At 35.2% G+C, this 19,844-nt stretch overlaps 2 protein-coding genes across 2 annotated transcripts; one reads left to right on the forward strand and one right to left on the reverse strand.

Moving 5' to 3' along the window:
* Positions 1-814: 814 nt before the first annotated feature.
* LOC136271999 (52 kDa repressor of the inhibitor of the protein kinase-like) lies at positions 815-3,336 on the reverse strand. The gene is made up of 2 exons (XM_066072652.1): positions 3,136-3,336; positions 815-2,332 (listed from the first exon to the last, which is right to left on the reverse strand). The coding sequence occupies exons 1-2, from the start codon at positions 3,334-3,336 to the stop codon at positions 815-817; spliced, it is 1,719 nt and encodes a 572-aa protein (XP_065928724.1).
* Positions 3,337-4,946: 1,610 nt separating this feature from the next.
* LOC105323160 (methylmalonyl-CoA mutase, mitochondrial) lies at positions 4,947-18,591 on the forward strand. Its single transcript, XM_034453751.2, has 19 exons — positions 4,947-5,105; positions 6,843-6,971; positions 7,365-7,496; positions 9,378-9,484; positions 9,758-9,941; positions 10,568-10,702; positions 11,053-11,170; positions 11,609-11,688; positions 11,889-12,020; positions 12,272-12,448; positions 12,879-12,962; positions 13,794-13,899; positions 14,206-14,342; positions 14,735-14,860; positions 15,362-15,463; positions 16,472-16,612; positions 16,885-17,012; positions 17,202-17,290; positions 17,731-18,591. The coding sequence occupies exons 1-19, from the start codon at positions 5,055-5,057 to the stop codon at positions 17,820-17,822; spliced, it is 2,250 nt and encodes a 749-aa protein (XP_034309642.2). The 5' UTR covers positions 4,947-5,054; the 3' UTR covers positions 17,823-18,591.
* The last annotated feature ends 1,253 nt before the right edge of the window (positions 18,592-19,844 follow it).

Genomic DNA, 19,844 nt, shown 5'->3' on the forward strand with positions numbered 1-19,844 from the left:
AGAAAAAAATGGTAAGCATCTTCGGGTGATCCACACCGACAACTACCGCTTTCTATAATATTTATTTTGTGTAAATCATAATTGAGTATGCAATTGTGTCTTACCTAAGTCCTTGGTATGTATTATGTTTAGCTTGCGCTTACCATGTGTAAAAAAAGAGGGGGCTTTATAGCTATGTTTTTATATTTATATAATGAATTCTTAAATCTTTGTATAGAAGTTTCATTCCTTACTCCTATACTTCATGTATTCCACGATTGAATAGTGTCCGCGGTGATATTTCATCAACCAGTGTGGCTACATATATATATACCAGTATATCATTCCTAAATACAAAGGCGTTGTAATTAAAGACAGGCACGTAGCATTAGGGGGGCATTAAATTTACATACAAAAAATTGAATGAAGATGGAGTTGCCCCCCCCCCCCCCCCCCCAACTTTTCTGTGAGCATTAAAAAATTGAATTGAAAATAAGGAAATAAACAGTGAATTTGAAGTTAAAAGCATACCTACCCCCCCCCCCCCCCCCCACACACACACACACCAGGGGCGGATACAGGATTTGTAGTTAGGGGGGGCGTGGATAAAATTATTGAGGCAGGGGGTCTGGGGGCCGCCTTGAGGCCCCCTGTGGGTCCAGGGCAAAGCCCTGGTGGGGGCCCAGGGGGCGAAGCCCCCGGAAGCTCCTGGGTTTTCGTGTATTTTGAAGGTAAAACCAGGCTCAAAATAGTGGTATTTTTTTTAGTAATGTACACTTTTAAAAGATGAAATAAGCAATGAAAATAAACAAACAAGATAAAGTTTTCATTTCTTTTAATCACCAGTTGGATTTTCAAGCAACATCCGTCTTGGATTTCTGGAAATAAAAATGTCAATGATTTTACTGACATCTACCTTGATGTCTTTATGAATAAACAAAAGCATAAGGGCATTAAATCGCTCTCCTCCCATCGTAGAGCGCAGATAACTCTTAATAAATCTTAAAGATGAATTGGCCCGCTCCACAGAACTGGATGTTACTGACGTTAAAAGTAGTAAATGAATAACTTTGGTGATGTTTGGAAACATGGTTCGGCATGTTCTATCGTCCAGAAGTGTCTTTGAAAGTGTGTCTGGCTGATCTGTTTGATGACTCCACATTTGCTTCCATAAGTTCAACTCTTGCAGAAATGAAGATTGGTCTGGCATGTCTGACCCAAAGCTGGTTTCTATAGCATGTAAAACTTCCTGGTTCAAACGAGAGAGATTTGAGGGCACCAGACACAATGCTTGAGCACTTTGTTGAGCCAAGGTTGAAAACCGAAAGTCGAGTTGTTGTATTAAAGAATCCAAATATGGAAGGTAGGTATTTCGCTTGAAGTACTCTTTTGCTGATGACGCAGGAACATTGCTTCTTTGAGATTGCCTTGCGCATTGACGAGGGACAGTCATGACACCGTCTGTTAATTGAGCCATCTCCTCCATGCGATGGAAGACACTGTCATATTCATTATCATCTGACCTCAACCCTGATATAACCTCGCGCACATGTGCGACCATTCTGTATCCGTCCAATACATCCAAGCTGCTTCCTTGTAATTTCTTACTAAGTCCAGACATGTATCCAAAGAAATTCCGGATGGTTTGAAAGGAGGCAATAAATTGTGAATCTGACAATTTTGCTAAGAGACCATTTGCTTCCACAACCGCCTTTGTATCCCAGTTTCTTTCTCTTAACGAAATTGCTTCTAAACAGAGCAAAATTGGCTGATACATCTCTTGAAATGTTTGCAGGGTGATGTGTTTCTCTACCCATCTGGTCTCTGAAAACACCTTAAACTTCTTCTTGTCAATTTTGTTTTCAGTTCTTTCATCGTTGATTTCATCAACAGCCCTTTCCAGCCTTCGCGTGCGCTTTGGTGAATATTTAAAGAATATACCCAGCTTCTTTAATGTGTCTAAACATATTTGCACTTCTTTCAATGAACAGCTTTTACTGATGGCAAGATTCAGATCATGACAGCTACAATAATGATATACAGCTTTAGGATATTGGTCTTTAAATCGTGCTGCACACCCTGAATGTTTTCCAGACATATTTCCAGCACCATCCATTGTTTGGGAACGACAGTAGTTCGGATCCAGACCAACTTCATTCATACACGAGATAATGGATTCACATATTGCCATTCCAGTGATTTCCTCACACTCTATAAATTCTATAAGCCGTTCAATAGGCTTCCCATTGACAACATACCGAATTACAACACCGAGCTGTTCCCAGTTACTGGCGTCAGTCACCTCATCACACTGATAGCCAAAGTATGGACCTATCGGCTGATCTCGAACCTCCTGCACAATTGTATCTTGTATGAACTTCTTAATACATAAAAGCAGTTCATTTTGTGATGTTTTTGATACGTATGTCGCATTTTTTTTACAGGATCTCAAATGATCGTCCAACAGGTTGTCACCACAAGATGCTCGAAAAGCGAGAAGCTCTTTGAAATTCCCCATGTTTAAATTATCTTCTCTGCAAGTTTCATCATCTCGGTGACCACGTAAAGAAATGCCCTGACGGCCACAAAATATGAGTGACTCTATGATAGACGATAATATTTTTCTGTTTTTTGCTATTCTCTCTGTTCCAGTAGATCGAATTGTCATGTCAATTCTGTTCCCTGGTTCAGTGTGTGTTTTCACAAACGCATGTAATTGGGCCATGGAGGATACATGATATTCAAAAACATTATGTTGTTTTAAATCTTCACGTGCATCCTTCCAGTTAAAATATGGTTCTGTGATCAGTTTCTTTGGTCGTCTATGAGACATGTTTGGGAAAAGCACGCAACCAAGACAAAACAACCCATCTTTTGATTCAGAATATGTAATGAAATCAAACGTATCAAAGAGCTGCATGGTACATCGTCTGTGAATGATGCCACAGCGTCTACGTTTATCCTTATAAATGCGCGATGGAACTGTGAAATCAGCCACCGGTTTTCTGTTTTGTATGAGGGAAGACTTTATTTCATCGGTAAGTAAATCTAAATTGTTCAAATATCTTGAAATGTCGGTAGCAGAACAATTTTGAACGGGCGGATTTTGTTCGTGTAATTCTTGATGCTGATCATCCACAGGTAGGTTTGTTGTACTCGATGAATGCTGTTGACTGGGTTGAATGGGCAGATTCTGTTCGTTTGATTTTTGATGCTGATCATCCACAGGTAGGTTTGTTGTACTCGATGAATGCCGTTGACTGGGTTGAACGGGCGGATTCTGTTCGTTTGATTCTTGATGCTGATCATCCACAGGTAGGTTTGACTGCTGTTGACTTGATTGAACGGGCGGATCATTAGGACTGTTGTGTAATGATAAACCCGTTATTTCAAATTGCACATCATTTGAGGACAAAGATTGCGCCATCTCACGGACATATTTAATGAAGTTTGATATATGTTCAAACTTCATTACGACGGATTTTCCATTGGGGCAACACATTCCTCTATCATCTCTGCTATGTGAATCCATAACGATAAAATTTGACATCTGATGTTTTACCCCAATTGTTGATCCTGGTGCATTTCCGATGGTTAAAAAGAATGTGCTTGATTCCTCTTTAATATGCTCTAGGGCTGTTTCCAATGTGAAAGCAAGTGCATCATTGTTGTCTTGTGTCTGCATAATAGTGCCACACTTAGGATTTCCCACAGATACCAGCAGCTTTCTACCTCTGATCTCCATTTCTCCCTCCAACTCTTGAATAAGCATATACCCTCCATGTTGACAACGTTGGCGATAAAGTGATGTCCCCAGTTCTAAAATATGATCAACATCGGCCGATGATTTAGGGATATGTCAAGGCAATACAGCAACACTGACTTCCGCCATCTACTATGTCCCCTTGGTGTTTACTTCCTTTACACAAAAGCCTATAACATATATATAACAATTTGACACATATTGTTATTTATACCTATAATACATGTATTGGATTAAAAACAAAATATTTAGGCATTTATGAACTCCCAAAATTAACCAGGTTATCAAAGTTACAACATTCTAATGACGTTACGGTATCCGACCCCCTATTAGCTGTTAGAAATATCTGATGCATCAAATCTTCAGTATTCTTATATTAAAATTAAATAGTCTATTTACCTAGAAAAAAATAAAAAATATACAGTAATTAATTAATGATTGCACAAAGACTATCTGGTTTTAAATGCAATTATTTATTTACCTTCGACCAGCTTTTAAATATTCAGAAATTTTTGCTTGCATCGCAATAGGGAAATGACAGCGCAGTCTACACATGAAACAAAACTGCTGGGATTTCCAGTCGATTCTTGGTCGAAGCCCCAAGTTCAGGGCTCTTGGGAATTTGATGCAGCCACCATAATGAAATGACCAACACTGCTTAATTGTTTTAAACACAGTTTAATAAATTGGTTTGTTATCAGAACCTGTCAACATGCATTAGGATCAGATGTTTATAGAGCAGCAGAATTACAGTCAGCATAGCACAGTTAGTGTATCAATGAGGTGTACCATTGAGTCAGGCATAATTATAAATAAAGTGAAACACAAAATGCTAACTTTTCTATGTAAAATTTATCAAATCATCTACAGTCATGCATACTTTGAAAATTTTAGGGGGGGCGTGCGCCCTCCACGCCCCCCCTTAAATCCGCCAGTGCACACACACACACACACACGGATTAGGATTTTCATGATTTTGGAACTGAGTATGTATACCTTTTTTTTTTGCTTGTCGAGATTTTTTTTTGGATGAGTCTGCCCCCCCCCCTCCCCCACACATTCAAAAACGATGCTACGTGCCTGAAAGAATCGCCAGAGATTTATATTTATTATAAATTACAAGTAATTTAGCCCATCAAAACGGATAATAGCTGAATCCACCACTAAAAAGACCCGCGAATTTTGCAATAAGCATCGGGCTCGAGGATCCGTTATGCAACCTTGAACTCGAAGAGAAAAAAAGCAACTATCAACAGAATATCAGTGTCCACTGCCAGCTGAGCAAGTTCGCTTGCATAAAAGAACTGAGGATATGTTGCGATTAGAGAAGGCAGCGCAGTTGATGCGCCAAAATTTCCACAAGGTAAAAATGAAGGTCAAAGCCAATCAACGGCAAAATGGCAAATTACGTAGAACTTGCCAGAAGCATGAGAAGACAATCTTTAAGCAGTGGTAATTTCTGTGAGTGTGAACTACGACGTACATTTTACACACTCACGATATGTGACACATGTTTCCATGTGTCTAGTTAACTTGCATTGGTAGTAATCGGATTTGAAAGAGATGAATTCGGTGACTTTATGCACATCACACTTTGTATAACTCTACACCAATTTGCAAAATATTAAAATAATTTAATAGCAGGGGTTCAAAATTTTTTTTATGATGGTCAAGTCCAGGACTTAGAGAGTAAATTTTAGGCTAGTCCGAGGAAGAAATTCCCAAGTCCACATTGTCATGATTGAATAATAAAATTATATCAACCTAAACATCACTAAAACTATTTATTTTAATTTGTTGCAATGAATAAAACTATATGTTTGAAATTATGTTTTATTTTATATCATTGTATTAAAGCCACGGCCTATCGTCATGCCAGTGGCTTTTGGAATTCGCGAATTCTTTTCTTTTCATAAGTTTTGTCTGAGGAACTATTATTTTTATCACACCTCAAGTCACCCCCGGCTTCATGTTCCTCACAGGGTCTTTCATTTGTCGTTCCTTTGCGTATATTACTACTCGTAAATCCAAAATTCAACAAACTTGCTGCCGTTTGTCATAGCGGAGAAACATGAGAAAATGTGTAAAAGCACGTCATACTGCAACGGAAAATAAAAAGACGGATTGTATTTTCGAAATGTTTGTAATGCTTATGTGTTCATTTATGCCAAAAAAACCCACATTTTTATTAAATCCATGATGGAATTTGATTTATTTTTAATTGTATGAACTTTTTTTTTAATTTCAAAAAAGATGAGCAAGACACAATGCCAAGTCCCTGGACTTCGGCGATTCTAAATGCCGAGTCCGGATCTGGAATTTGTTAGTCCGGGACGACGGGCTTGAGGAATTTTGAACCCCTGAATAGGTGTATTTTTGGTATATCCAATAGTATGCTCATTTGACACTCATGTCTGTCTTGACTGCCATATGAAATGAAGGGTCAGAACTCGTGTCACATTAAAAAGTGGGAAATCTATCATCCCACTGTATAAGTGAAAGGGTTCTGCAATGGCATACATTCTCTCACTGAGTTAAAAAAAACTTGTAAGGGAAAGGGAGTTCACACAGGTTTATACAAAGAACTCGCTGACTCCCCGCTACACATGTGCAAATTTTACTGGCACAAATATCTGACACCAGTTTTTGTTATATTAATATTTACATATCTATGAAAATAAAACTCTTTGACTACATGCCGTATCAATTGGCTGGTTTAAAACCAGAAGTTTGGTTTAAAAGCATTTAATCCTCCTGCAAGTGGTACATGTAATTAGAATTAATACTCTAGTAAACTTGTACCCTGAAGAACAGTAAAAATTTATAATTGGGTTCAAATTCTTTGGGAGAACTCTTACCTTGGAACAAGTTCTCCAACAGAACAGAACCAAGGCCAGTCCCTGATGTAAAGTATATTTTGTTATTCTGCTCTTAATACACATAATACACAGATATTGGGTACTGTTTCTTATAATATAATTATTACCTTTAGAAATATATGTTTTTCCTACCGGTACATTGAAAGTTACAATATACATGTAATGAGAAAGTAGAATTTACTATCACACATGTACAAGCAATCTGGTTTCCATTTGAACAGGTTATTACACCTGTTTCTAGTCGCTCTGCTCACACAAAGGAACCTTTGGACCCTCAATGGAAAGATGCCGCTTCTAAAGAACTGAAGGGGAAAAAAGATGTTGACTCTCTGGTCTGGAAAACTCCTGAGGTCTGTGAAGATTTTTTTGTTAAAACTAGTTAGACATGGTAGAAATCTATGGCTGATTTACAAACTTAAGAAAAAACTTTGTTGAAATTGAAAGTTAATCATTGTTAAAATCTATTGTAATTTTGAAAATCAGATAGAGCTTCAGGGTTGTCTCTAAGACCTGGGAAGCGGGGAATTCCCCCACCTATTATGCCTTAATTACCCGGCTATTTTTGCATTTCAAACACAATGTAGCTATAAGCAAGACCCCTAGACCCCCTTCTACCAGGTACTTTTTCATTTCCTCCTTCTACTTCAATTTTTAGAGACAACCCTGGAGCTTAGTACCTTTATTGTGATTTTTTTTTCATATGTATAAAAAAAAGTATGTTGAAATGTTTCTGCTTTGAGTAGGGTATTGAAATCAAACCAGTATACACTAAAACAGATGTTAAGGAAGTTCAAAATGAGATACCAGGACAGTTTCCTTACACCAGGGGTCCATATACCACTATGTATACCAACAGACCCTGGACAATTAGACAGGTGAGTGGGAGAGAGAGACAAGACAAGACAAGAGAGAGAGAGAGAGAGAGAGAGAGAGTATTAGAGAGAAGGAAGTGATGGATGGAGAGAGAGAGAGAAGGAAAGAGAGAAGGAAAGAAAGAGAAAGAATGAGTGAGGAGCAGGCTTGGGATAATGCTAAATGTAATGGTAATGCATTGCAATGCATTACATATTTTCAAAGTAATGCTAGTAATGTGTAATGCCACAATTTTAGCATTACAAGTAATGCTAATGTAATGCATTACTTTCCAAAATCTAGTGTAATGCTGGCATTACATGGCATTACTTTGCATTACTATGCATATTTATGCATGTTCACTTTAAAAAAATGTGATGAATAAATGAATACCGGTAGTTGAAATTGAATTTGATTAAGTTTATTTTAAAAGAAGAAAGAAATAATTCTAATTAAGAAAAAAATGTTTTAATTGTACAGGTTTTATTAAAAAAGGTTTTTTAAAATTCATTTTTGAATTGTTTATATTACTAAAGATAACAGCACAATTTCATAACATTTTTAAGAGTGTTGTTATTAAGAGTTTTTAATCATTTAAACAATTTACTCCAATTAGTTTGCACTTCAATAAGAAATGTGTCAACAACACACTATGCCCCCAGGATAATCTAAGTATCAAAACAATCTATTGTTATAAGAAGTGCTAAACACCCCAATCCCCTTCCCTTCGTTATGTCACAATAGAATAGGAGACAGACATGCACCTTTAAAAGCAAAATGAATGCACTGTCCACCCATGATGAAAATCAATATCACTTCCAATATTATAACCCATTTGAAAATAATCTTACTTATTCTCTCTCTCTCTCTCTCTATCTCTATCTCTTTCTCTGTCTCTCTCTCTCTTGTATATTAATTACACTGTACATAGTTTGGACTGATAGAAAATACAAGATTTATGTATTTAATCTATTATTGCACTTAATTTATCCTAAGATAAAGATCGTCAAACAGTATTTCCAGTCAAAGCTTTGACTGCTCCTGCAAAACATTTATTTAGTATAGCCCGGAAAATGGATGCATTTAAAAGATGAACCCTTTGAAACTTCGATCATAAAGTGCAACAGCAATCTTTTGTCTTAAAGTGTCCTCCGAAAAAGAAATACGATTAAAATATATTAAGAAATATAACTGGGAAAAATCATCTGTTTATAAATTAATAAAATTAAGTGTCCAAAATTATAAAGATTTGTGTCATCTGGGGATATATCTATATTTAGCTTTTAAAAACCGCAACATTATTTCATAAATTGTTTTTTGTTATGCATGTTATCCTGTGTCTCTTTTTCATATCTGATATTGTATCATGCCAACTGTCTATAAATATCATTTTACTTATGTAATAATTTATATGTTGTTCATTTTGCCACAATATTATTATATATTGAGCAAATAAAGAATGACTCTTGTTTATTCATTGAATTTGAACCTGATACTGAGCATGAAGCTGTAGATATGTTAAAGAGTGTTGTATATTTGAAACATTTGCAAAAACTCTTTATTAGCTTTACTTTAAAAAAAAAAAAGTAATGGTAATGGTAATGCATTACTTTACTCATGTAATGGTAATGTAATGCATTACTTCAAGAAAATCAAGTAATGGTAATGGTAATTTAATGCCCAAATTCATGAAGTAATGGTAATGTAATGCATTATTTAACAATGTAATTCGCCCCAAGCCTGGTGAGGAGAGACAGAGGAAGAGAGAGAGAGAGAGAGAGAGAGAGAGAGAGAGAGAGAGAGAGAGAGAGAGAGAGAGACACATGGGGTAAGAGAGAGAGAAAAGATATAAAACACACCATTGAAATCATGTCTTACCACCAGAATTATGGTTATGATTTCAGTATGCAGGGTTCAGCACAGTAGAGGAAAGCAACAAGTTCTACCGAGACAACATAGCAGCTGGACAGCAGGGGCTGAGTGTGGCCTTTGACCTCCCGACCCACAGAGGGTGAGTCTGCACTGGTAATATCAAAGTTATGTAACGGTCAACTCAAGGTCATTTGAAGGTCTTCTACCTACCCTGATCCCCTCAGCATAGAAGTAAACTTAAGACTGGGTGAAAAAAGTTTTTCATTACAAGTTAAATCTTAATTTCAATTGCTGATTTTATTCCTTTCTTCAAAGCTACAATCATGTACTCTTACCATTAACAGGAGACACTAATCTAATCAAATTTGCAGATGATGTTGATAATGATACTTTTTATCTATTTTTACAAAAGCTATGACTCAGACAATGAGCGTGTAGTGGGGGACGTCGGAATGGCAGGGGTGGCTATTGATTCTGTGGAGGACATGAAGCTATTGTTCGACGGGATTCCCCTGAAGAAAATCTCGACCTCCATGACAATGAATGGGGCGGTACTGCCTGTAATGGCCATGTACGTCGTAGCAGCCGAGGAACAGGTCAGCAGCAAATCTTTGACTTCCTTCTGTAAACGGGGAAATATTCGCCTCCGTTTTATTTTCTTCCCTTTTGCCCTCATCATCAGAGTAAAATTTAAGACTGGGCGAATTCAAAACAATTTTTAAATTACTGTCTGGGCAAATTTCAAGAACCATTTGCAATTGTAAATGGGTGAAAAAAAAATGGGAAGAAAATGATACAATTTCTTTATGACAGTCGATTTGTTTTACAGTTGTTCATTTGACAACTATACAAGAATAAATTGGTATATGGGAAGTAAAGCTCTATTATATAATACTTGTATTCTATAAGTTACTGAATATGATATACATACATTGAGAATAAATATCAGGGAATGGTCATCATGGACCATAGTTATTTTTTGGATGAAATAGATGCAGAGAATTAAATTGTTGTGAATCAGTTTTCAATTGCCGATATAAATTAACAAAAAAATTGTATACAATAGTTTTGATATCGTGATTATAGATGACAGTTTTATTAACTTACTCTTGCTACTTACAAATACATGAATTTGATATGGTAATTCCAACGATTCATTTTGGTCAATATTTATTGCATGATTTGAAATACTATTTGCATTGTAAATATTTTTGCCTCACAGGGAGCTAAGCAGGAGGAGTTAGCCGGTACGATTCAAAATGACATCCTGAAGGAGTTCATGGTCCGAAACACGTACATCTTTCCCCCCGAGCCCTCCATGAAGATCATTGGCGACATCTTTGAATATACGTCTAAGGTTAGGCCAAAAAAATAAATCTCAACTTTCTAAATGGGCCAAAAAATTTTGAATATTGGAACATGACTGACAGGTGATTTCTTCAGATTGCAACATTTTAAAAAGGAATTCCAAATTACATGTACTTACTTTTACAATATTACAATACATGTATACTGTCAAAACTTGTGAACTAATTGATATAACTTAAGTTGTGGGAAGCATCATGTTGCTGCATACACGTATTTTGAAATTATGTTAAACTTTATTAATTACAGTACATGCTAAAATTCAATTCTATATTCATCTAAGCTGTGGTACGCATCTTGTTGCTGCATGTATTGTGAAAGAGAATATTTTATGAATTACAGTACATGCCAAAATTCAACTCCATCTCTATCTCTGGGTACCACATGCAGGAGGCGGGGGCGGACGCTGTCCTAGAGATGGCCTTCACCTTGGCTGATGGACTCCAGTATATCAGAACAGGTATACTGCAGATTCCTTATTTTACCTGAATACCAAACACAGCGATTCAGCCATTTTCCATCAAATCACAAGAATATAAAATCGCAAATCCCAAATTTTCATCAAAGTTTCATGTTGTTTATTACACATGTCCGAAAAATAAATTTGAGATTTTAAAATTCGTGAGATGTGCTTCTTGCAATTTTACACGGATATTAATTCCTGGCATTTAAATAGGAATCTACAGTACATTTACATTCAGTGCTGCTGAGTGGATGCATTAGAGTATTTATTTATTGTTTTAATGTGTGAAAATGAAACAATTGGATGAAAAATGATGGAAAGCAAAGCTTTTCTTAGCTGTTGTACAAAAGATCAATCTCTAATTATTTTTTCCACACGGTATTTTTCAAATGTTACCCACTAGCTGACCTCACATTTTATTTGTGCGTCTTTCAGGAATAGAGAGAGGGCTAGATGTGGACAAGTTCGCTCCTCGTCTTTCATTTTTCTGGGGAATCGGAATGAACTTCTACATGGTATGATTTTCTTTTCAGGCTTGAAATCTAAAACGAATACCAATATTGTGGGAAAAAATACAGCTGCCCTACCAGTTTCTGCTCTGATATAAGTGTAAATGGCTTACCCAAAACTCATTTGTTGATTAATATGTAATTTTTTCTTGCTTCCTCTATGTTTTGTTTATTATTTTTTCATAAAGCGAAACTGCATTTTTCAGGAAATAGCCAAAATGAGAGCAGCTCGCAGATTATGGGCTACACTGGTTAAGGAGAAGTTCAATCCCAAGAATCCGAAATCTCTGCTGCTCCGAGCCCACAGTCAGACATCAGGCTGGTCTCTAACAGAACAGGTTAACAACTAACATAATATCATTATGTATTTTGACAAAGTTTAATGTATTTTTCGAGTGTGAGAAAATTTCACAATTGTGGGAACCTCGTCTTTGTGAATATTTCTTGTTGCTGTTGTTAATCATTTTAATGTCTCTGGAATTTAAAAAAAAATTTAATTTGTAAATCCATTTATGAAATTTATATAATCAAAACATGTATAATATATTTGTGGTGGGAGGTTAAACTAACAGCTTACTGTTCTTTACAGGATGCTTACAACAACATCATCCGGACCGTGATAGAGGCCATGGGGGCGGTGTTTGGGGGGACACAGTCCCTACACACCAACTCCTTCGATGAGGCCCTGGGTCTTCCCACTCCATTCAGTGCCCGGATTGCCAGGAACACCCAGATAATCCTACAGGAAGAGTCCGGGATCCCTAAGGTACATGTATAATGATACTGCATACATTTAATGTTTGACTGCGTATTCTGTTTTATTTAGTATTTTTGTCAGAAAATAAATTTAATATGTAAAATAAATAACATGTACAATGTTATGCTGAATGTAAATATTAAATACATGTAGGTGCATTCAGAAAAACATCAGCTCAAATCCCGTCTAAGTTTAGTTTAAAAATCAAGGTTTTTGCAAAGTATTGAACAGGCTAAGTTTAATACGTTAACTTTACAATTAGTTTGATCGGAAAAGTAAGATATTTCAAAAATGATTCTGATTTTAGAATCTGATAAATGATGAATGGACTGTATTTTCAGGAAAATACATGTAGGTCAATACATTTTTTTTTTCCTGATGGATAAATTACACCATTTAATCAATTGGTGGTAAAGATTGATAGATTTATTGATTACAGGTGGCGGACCCATGGGGAGGGTCGTATATGATGGAGAGTTTGACCAATGATATCTACGATGAGGCTCTGAAACTTATCAATGAGGTATTTATTGCTGCATACACCCCTTTTGTTTTTATGTTTAAATTTACCATGTGAATAAATTCTTTATATTTAAGTGTTTACGTAACATAACTTTTGTATCGTGGATATTTTATATGTTTAGTTGGCTGTTTTTGGTTCTAGCAGGAAATGTTGATATTATATGTGAAACCTGTTTTTTATGTGTGTGGATCATATAATGTCAGTTATAGACATTCATTAATTAATTTTAATCATACCATTGAATAAAATGATTCAGCTGTAGCGCTATATACACTGTTAACATTTAATCACCAACCGTAGAATCTTTACTATCATAGGTTAAAACATGCTAAAATATTCAGGATGTTAAATTCATCATTTTGTTTCCAGGATGAAAAACTTACCATTACATATATTGGTACTGGCTCATTAAAATAGGCTCCATCTTCAATTTTTTTTTTTACAATTAGGTTTATTGGGTTGATAATAAAATGAATTAAGGCAACATACATGTATCTAGTTATATGTATAGGAATGATAATAAAGACAACAATTTTGCTGTGTACTGTATTTGCACATTGCTTAATGTAGTTGTACAGCTACCTTCAAAAGACTCATCATATGTTCTAGTCTAGTATTTGCTCATACTTGAAAACGCTTCTATTTTTACACAGACGTTTACTGCTTTTCCATTGTATCTCAGCAGGATTCATTGAGACTAAAAATTCTGACACTTCTTCTCAGAAATTATGCCTGTTTGTCTCCAGAAATCTCGCTGAAATTACTGCATCTTCATAATGGTCCACTCTTTCATCACTAGAACTTATTTAAATGACGTTTGATGTGTTTTAGGTAGAAGACATGGGAGGTATGGCCAAAGCTGTAGCCTCGGGGATGCCCAAACTGAGGATCGAGGAGTGTGCAGCCAAGAGACAGGCCAGGATTGACAGTGGCGCAGGTAAATATATGTTATCTTTAGGTGAAAGGTCACCACAGGTATATAGAGGTGAAAATATTAATAGGTGAAGGCTCATTGCAGGGAAATACAAGTGAAAAATGAAATGGAAGTTCATTACAGGTTTAACACTATTTAGCAGATGATAGAAAAGGTTACACCTATGGATTAAGAATGATATGCTTTGGTTTAAAATAATTCAGCTGCCATCTTTCTTTGATTCTTTGATGTAAATAAATATCAAGATGATCGAAAATTCAATGCATCACAGTAATGGTTGAATTTAGTTGTCGTTGTTTTTGTGTACAGAGGTGATAGTTGGTGTGAACAAGTACAGACCCACGGAAGAACAGCAGGTGGATGTGTTGTGTATCGACAACAAGCATGTGAGGGAGGAGCAGATCGCACGGCTGAAAAAAACACGACAGAATCGTGACAAGGGAAAGGTAGGCGGAGGATTATAACGTTAACTCTTATAGCACTATGTCCCAACTTCTGTAAACATGTGAGAAAACATGGCATGTTTTGCTTTTACAACATGTTCATAAAATTATAATAATTTTTGGTAGCATTGAGTGCTAATTACACTGAAATAAATTATTTTTTGGTTCTCTTGAAATTCAAGTAAAAAATATAAATTAAAAAACACATAAAAAAATTTCACAGGAACAGTTAAGAAACATATAAGCATGTATACTGTGTATCTACAATCAGGTTCATTTTAAATGCATGTCAATTAAAAAAAAAATTATAATACTTATATAGAATTATTAACAGTAAGATGATTTACAAAAGAAATCATCTTCACATCAAATGGATTTTGTTTCTTATTCCACAGGCACAAGAGGCATTGGAAGCCATCACTAAGGCTTGTTCCAGTAACCAAGGTAACCTTCTCCAGCTGTCTATTGATGCTGCGCGGGCTCGGTGCACCGTCGGAGAGATCACAGATGCCATGGAAAAGGTACGATATCTCACAATACAGATTGCTTGAATACAGAATGGTAAGATTACATTCATCACAGAAATGGATGGTTTAATTACATTACTGTAAACGACTTATAATTAGCATGTACGATATTTGGCGGAAAATGATTTTTCAGTAAATTGGTGTGGATTTGAATTGCTGTTTATCAGAATGGGCTCATTCTAATACATATATGAAAGATGTTATGAGATGTACTTGAATTAGCGGAAGAAGCTACAGTAACCACCAAAAATGTTTAAAAGAATACACAGCCAAATGTAATACATTTACAGTATGTACGGGTTATGTACAAGTATATACTAAGGCGTAAGTTTAAATTTCTTCAGGATTTTACACCCACAAAAAAATTGTTTCACACCTCTGCTCAATTGCAATTCATTTTGGTAGTATTTAGAATGCATTTCTTTAATTTTGATTCATTTGGTATATTTATAAAGGTGTTTGGCAGACATTTATTCTGATTGGTTGATTTTGTAGGTGTTTGGCAGACATGTGGCCAGTAATCGCCTGGTTAGTGGAGCGTACAAGAATGAATTTGGTGAAGTGGACGAAATCAGCCGAGCTACACAGAGAGTGCAGGTACGAAATATTCTGTTAACTTTCTTGTATTCCCTTGGAAGAAGCAAGTAGTTTCAATTATATATTTCTTCCCAAGAACCTGTCTTGATTTCTATATTTAATCAAAGATTATAAACATTATTAGACTTGATATATTGTAAGAAATAGCAGACACCATTGTATCATTAGTTAATGGTGAAATGAAGTTTTGAAGAATAAAATTTGATTAATAGTACAGTGCTGCTTCATGGAGTTCTACAACAACATTATATGTGTACTGTAGAAGCAGAAATAATTGTTGAGGATTAAATTTCGTTATTTTTGTTGGTACTTGGTAGTATAGATCAACGAAATTAAATACATGACGAATTTTTATCCCAAGTATTAATAAAAACAGAGTTGATACGTGATAGATTTTAGGAATTACAATATGACGAAATTAAATGTCAAATGAATGAAATTATAATTAGTTAAAAAAAAACAAGATTTTAACCCAAAGAAAATACATATATTTGCTTTTACAGTACATACCAGGCTTCTCTATTACTCGTATAATTTTATTTCAAGGCAAAATTTGGTGACAGCGATTTTTCAGAGATCAATGGTAAAAATGACAGACTGAATTAAATTTTAGGGTAAACAATTATATGATTTTGACTCGTAACACTTTTTAAAAATGATTTGCTCATAACTTCCTTCCATAGCTTAGTATTTACAGGTAAAGTCCCTGGTTGATCTTGATCAGTTCTAGTTACCTGGTAATCTGAAAATGATGCAGAGAAAACTTATGAATAAATGTGGCAATTTTTCTATGATGTGTCGAAACTAAGCTGTTGTGCTGAAATATCTTTGTAAAGTATGCTTCACCAACCTTTAATTTTATTGACAGTGATGGCTGCATATAAATATTTCTGACAGGGGTTCTATTACACAGTAAAAAGGTTGATTAGGAACTCTGTACAAGTCATACACTTTGATGTAAGTTTTATGATAATTCATTGATTAACGTAAAATAACGCTTCATTGCAGCAATTTGCTGACACAGAGGGGCGTCGCCCACGTATCCTTGTAGCCAAAGTAGGTCAAGATGGCCACGACAGAGGGGGAAAGGTCATCGCCACAGGCTTTGCTGATCTAGGATTCGATGTGGATATTGGTCCATTGTTTGCAGTAAGATTTTTCATCATTTTTTGCTGAATAAAAATGACATCTCTTATTCCATTAAGAGTTTGCTGAATTTGGGGATGCACATTGGTAAGTCGATCCATGAAATCAAATATATAAATCAAAATAAATAGATTTACCCCAGATTATTTTGACCATTCTTGTCAATGACATACGTCCTTAAAACTGTGAATTTTGGAATAGCAACAAATATTGATGTCCATGTATATTTAGTAAAACCACAGTATCTGACATTACCCGTACTTCTGGGTTTTTAGACTCCTCGGGAGGCAGCTCAGCAGGCAGTTGATGCAGACGTCCATGTTTTGGGGGTCAGCACTCTGGCTGCCGGACACAAGACTCTGATTCCAGACATGATCCAGGAACTCAAGAACATGGGCAGACCGTGAGTTTCCAAATATTTGTAAACTTTTGAATATCAATTTTTTTTTATAATTTTTGGATTTGATTGATATTCCCTGTACTGTTGAACATCTGTAGCATTAGTAAAAAAATCATTGCAATGCATCTGTAAATAAGTTTAAATAACTCTGAATTTGAAGCTATAATGCACCCTTTTCTGTCTCTGTTGCAGTGATATTCTGGTGGTAGCCGGGGGAGTGATACCACCCCAGGATTACGACTTCCTGTACAAAGCTGGGGTCTCTGCTGTGTTTGGTCCAGGTTAGATTTTCTTGACACTTACAAGCTTCAAAACAACATTTCTGTTATTTATGAATTGCAATTGATATTATTTTAGAATGTGGATGTTTCAGATGTTTTTCAGAATGCATTTTTCAGTTTTTAGAAGGAATACTGTGTAATTAAAATCACTTTTTGTTATAAATAAAAATTACAAGCAATGTGATTCATTGATTGATAGGAAAATTTCATAATAATATTGTATAATACATATTTTTTCATGGAGGGAATGGGAGGGGGAGGGAGTGTAATGATCATAATGTAGGTGCATGCGCATGTGCATATATATTTCTGTGTACAATTTGCATCTGTTTTCCTGACATTCTAAATGGTTTTATTGTAAAATAATGTCCTCAAGTACATGGACATGGTTTTTAAAGTGGGTGTAAAAAATTTAAAGAAGTTTTTCTTTTCTTTTCCAGGCACCAGAATCCCAGATGCAGCCGTTAAGGTCATAGACATGCTGGAGAAGAACAGTAACGACAACACGAAAGCAAAGTCTGCCACCGGCTGAAAATCGTGTGAACTGTGTGATGAAAAAAACTTCTAGTAAAAAAATGCTTGGAGTCAGCCATTTGTTGACTTTTCATTCCTATTTCGTATCGGGCTTTGTTTCTATTTACAGTACTCAATGAAAATGGTGTCACAAAGTGGCATGCAAGCATCTGATGTAGTACATCTGTGTCAACATTTGACATACATTTTAAATTAAGGTAATTGTCATAAACATCTGTTATTTATACAAAGGGGATGTTTGGACTTATTTTATATCTTTGCTATGTTATGTAGTACATGTACATTCATATCTGATGTGTGATGTACCGTTATGTGTCAGTTTGTTGCATAATGTTTTTATTTAACATTCTATTGAATAAAAACAACATATTCAGTATCTTTAAAAGCTCTTCCTGATAGCAAATTTAAAATGCATATGGTTTGTTTCTATGAATTCAAAATATCATTATGGAATAGTGCTACATGTATTTTTTAAAGGTATACATTAACTTTAAAATAGAGATACATCTACATGTAAAATGTTTGAATCATGATGTCATTTAATTTTAACCTGCAATTGTTAGCAGAGTTTTAATGCTTTTCTATTTTGTTGTAGATTACTTGTGTCAATATATTACATGTAAATTGTATAATACTTGTACAATATACCATAAGTTTGTTTTTTTGAATTTCCGTGAATTGTGACGTGATATTCATCCCTGTTGCTTTTAAGCAAAATAAATATTCTCCACTTTATTATTTACAATTGGAGATACAAATACTTATAATTATTATGTCAGGTGTTCTTTCCTTCTGAACATACTTGGGTTTTTTAGGGTTTGATGGTCTTGGCCATATTAAGGGTCACCTGAGTCACTCATGTGACCTATTGCTGTCTGTTTTTGACGGTCGTCATTTGTTGTACGTCGTTCGTCATTCGTAAATTTTTGAACATTTTTAGCTTCTTCTCTGGAACAACTATTAAAACCAATTTCAACCAAATGAACATACAACCACACATAAGCACAAATGACAATTTATAAATGTTTTGAGATGCTCCTCTAAAAAGGAGTATTCACAATATTTTGAAATAAGTTTCATTTCATAGGTTCAAATTTGATTACAGACATAGTCATTATATTGGTCCCAGACTGTTCGCACAATTATCGAACAAATGGTACATTATTAAAGCTATACGTGTACAAATATTTCATTAAATGTGAATGGTTTCCTTAATACCACGTAAAACAAACCCAGCATTAATTTTAAAAATTCTCTTGTAATTTGGCCTTACAAAAACAAAACACTCGCCATTTTTGTTGTACGAAGGTTGTTAGCAAAGTTCGCTGACAAAGTGATTTACGGCAAAATTACTGTGTACTTTCTAGGATAAGGTATGTTATTTTAAACGACTACCAATTGAAAATAAGTAATATGCAAAAAATCGTATGATTTTAATTTTTTTTCTTCAAAAGATATAGCGATTTTTACTTTTCATGAATTAGATTTACGGAGCACCGTTTCATATTTCCACGACGTCAGGTGACGTCAGACAACTGAAAGGCAAACACGTCACTCTTTTTGAAAGTAAACACCGTTCAGTTCCACACACTTTTCATGTCATTTAACCCATTTATAAAATGTACGTTCATACCATTATTTGTAAATTTTTTGTGTAATGTCTTTTGTGGCATATCGTAGATCATTTAAGTCCAAAAATCTCTGCATGTCCACACAGTTTTGACTTTGGATAAGAAAATAAAGCGAAATCCATAGGTGCAAGGTCGGGCTGTGTCGGGGGTTGGGGTGCTGCAAGAGCTCAAACGAAATTAAACACTTTTATAACGAATTTCTTTAAAGTTAAAAAGTTTGCACTTCCATTTATTAAAATAGTTAGAATGAATTTATTTTCGTTAATATTTTTTAATTCACAAACCGATTATTAAAGGTATCAAAGTAACGTATTTTTAGATCACCGAGACGAAGTCAGGGGGAGCTTTCGGCGTCCGGACCTGGTTAAACTTTTTGTTGCAGGTCCTGT

This window comes from Magallana gigas, chromosome 10 (assembly GCF_963853765.1).
Source record: "Magallana gigas chromosome 10, xbMagGiga1.1, whole genome shotgun sequence".
In the NCBI taxonomy this organism is placed as follows: domain Eukaryota; kingdom Metazoa; phylum Mollusca; class Bivalvia; order Ostreida; family Ostreidae; genus Magallana; species Magallana gigas.

Coding starts and splice junctions, on each gene's coding strand:
- LOC105323160 (XM_034453751.2), top strand. CDS start 5,055: ATGTTGCGATTAGAGAAGGCAGCGCAGTTGATGCGCCAAAATTTCCAC. Junction 5,106..6,842: donor TGCGCCAAAATTTCCACAAG/GTAAAAATGAAG, acceptor CCATTTGAACAG/GTTATTACACCTGTTTCTAG. Junction 9,942..10,567: donor TCGTAGCAGCCGAGGAACAG/GTCAGCAGCAAA, acceptor TTTGCCTCACAG/GGAGCTAAGCAGGAGGAGTT.
- LOC136271999 (XM_066072652.1), bottom strand. CDS start 3,336: ATGATCCGCCCGTTCAATCAAGTCAACAGCAGTCAAACCTACCTGTGG. Junction 2,333..3,135: donor CAGTCAACAGCATTCATCGA/GTACAACAAACC, acceptor ACAATTGTGCAG/GAGGTTCGAGATCAGCCGAT.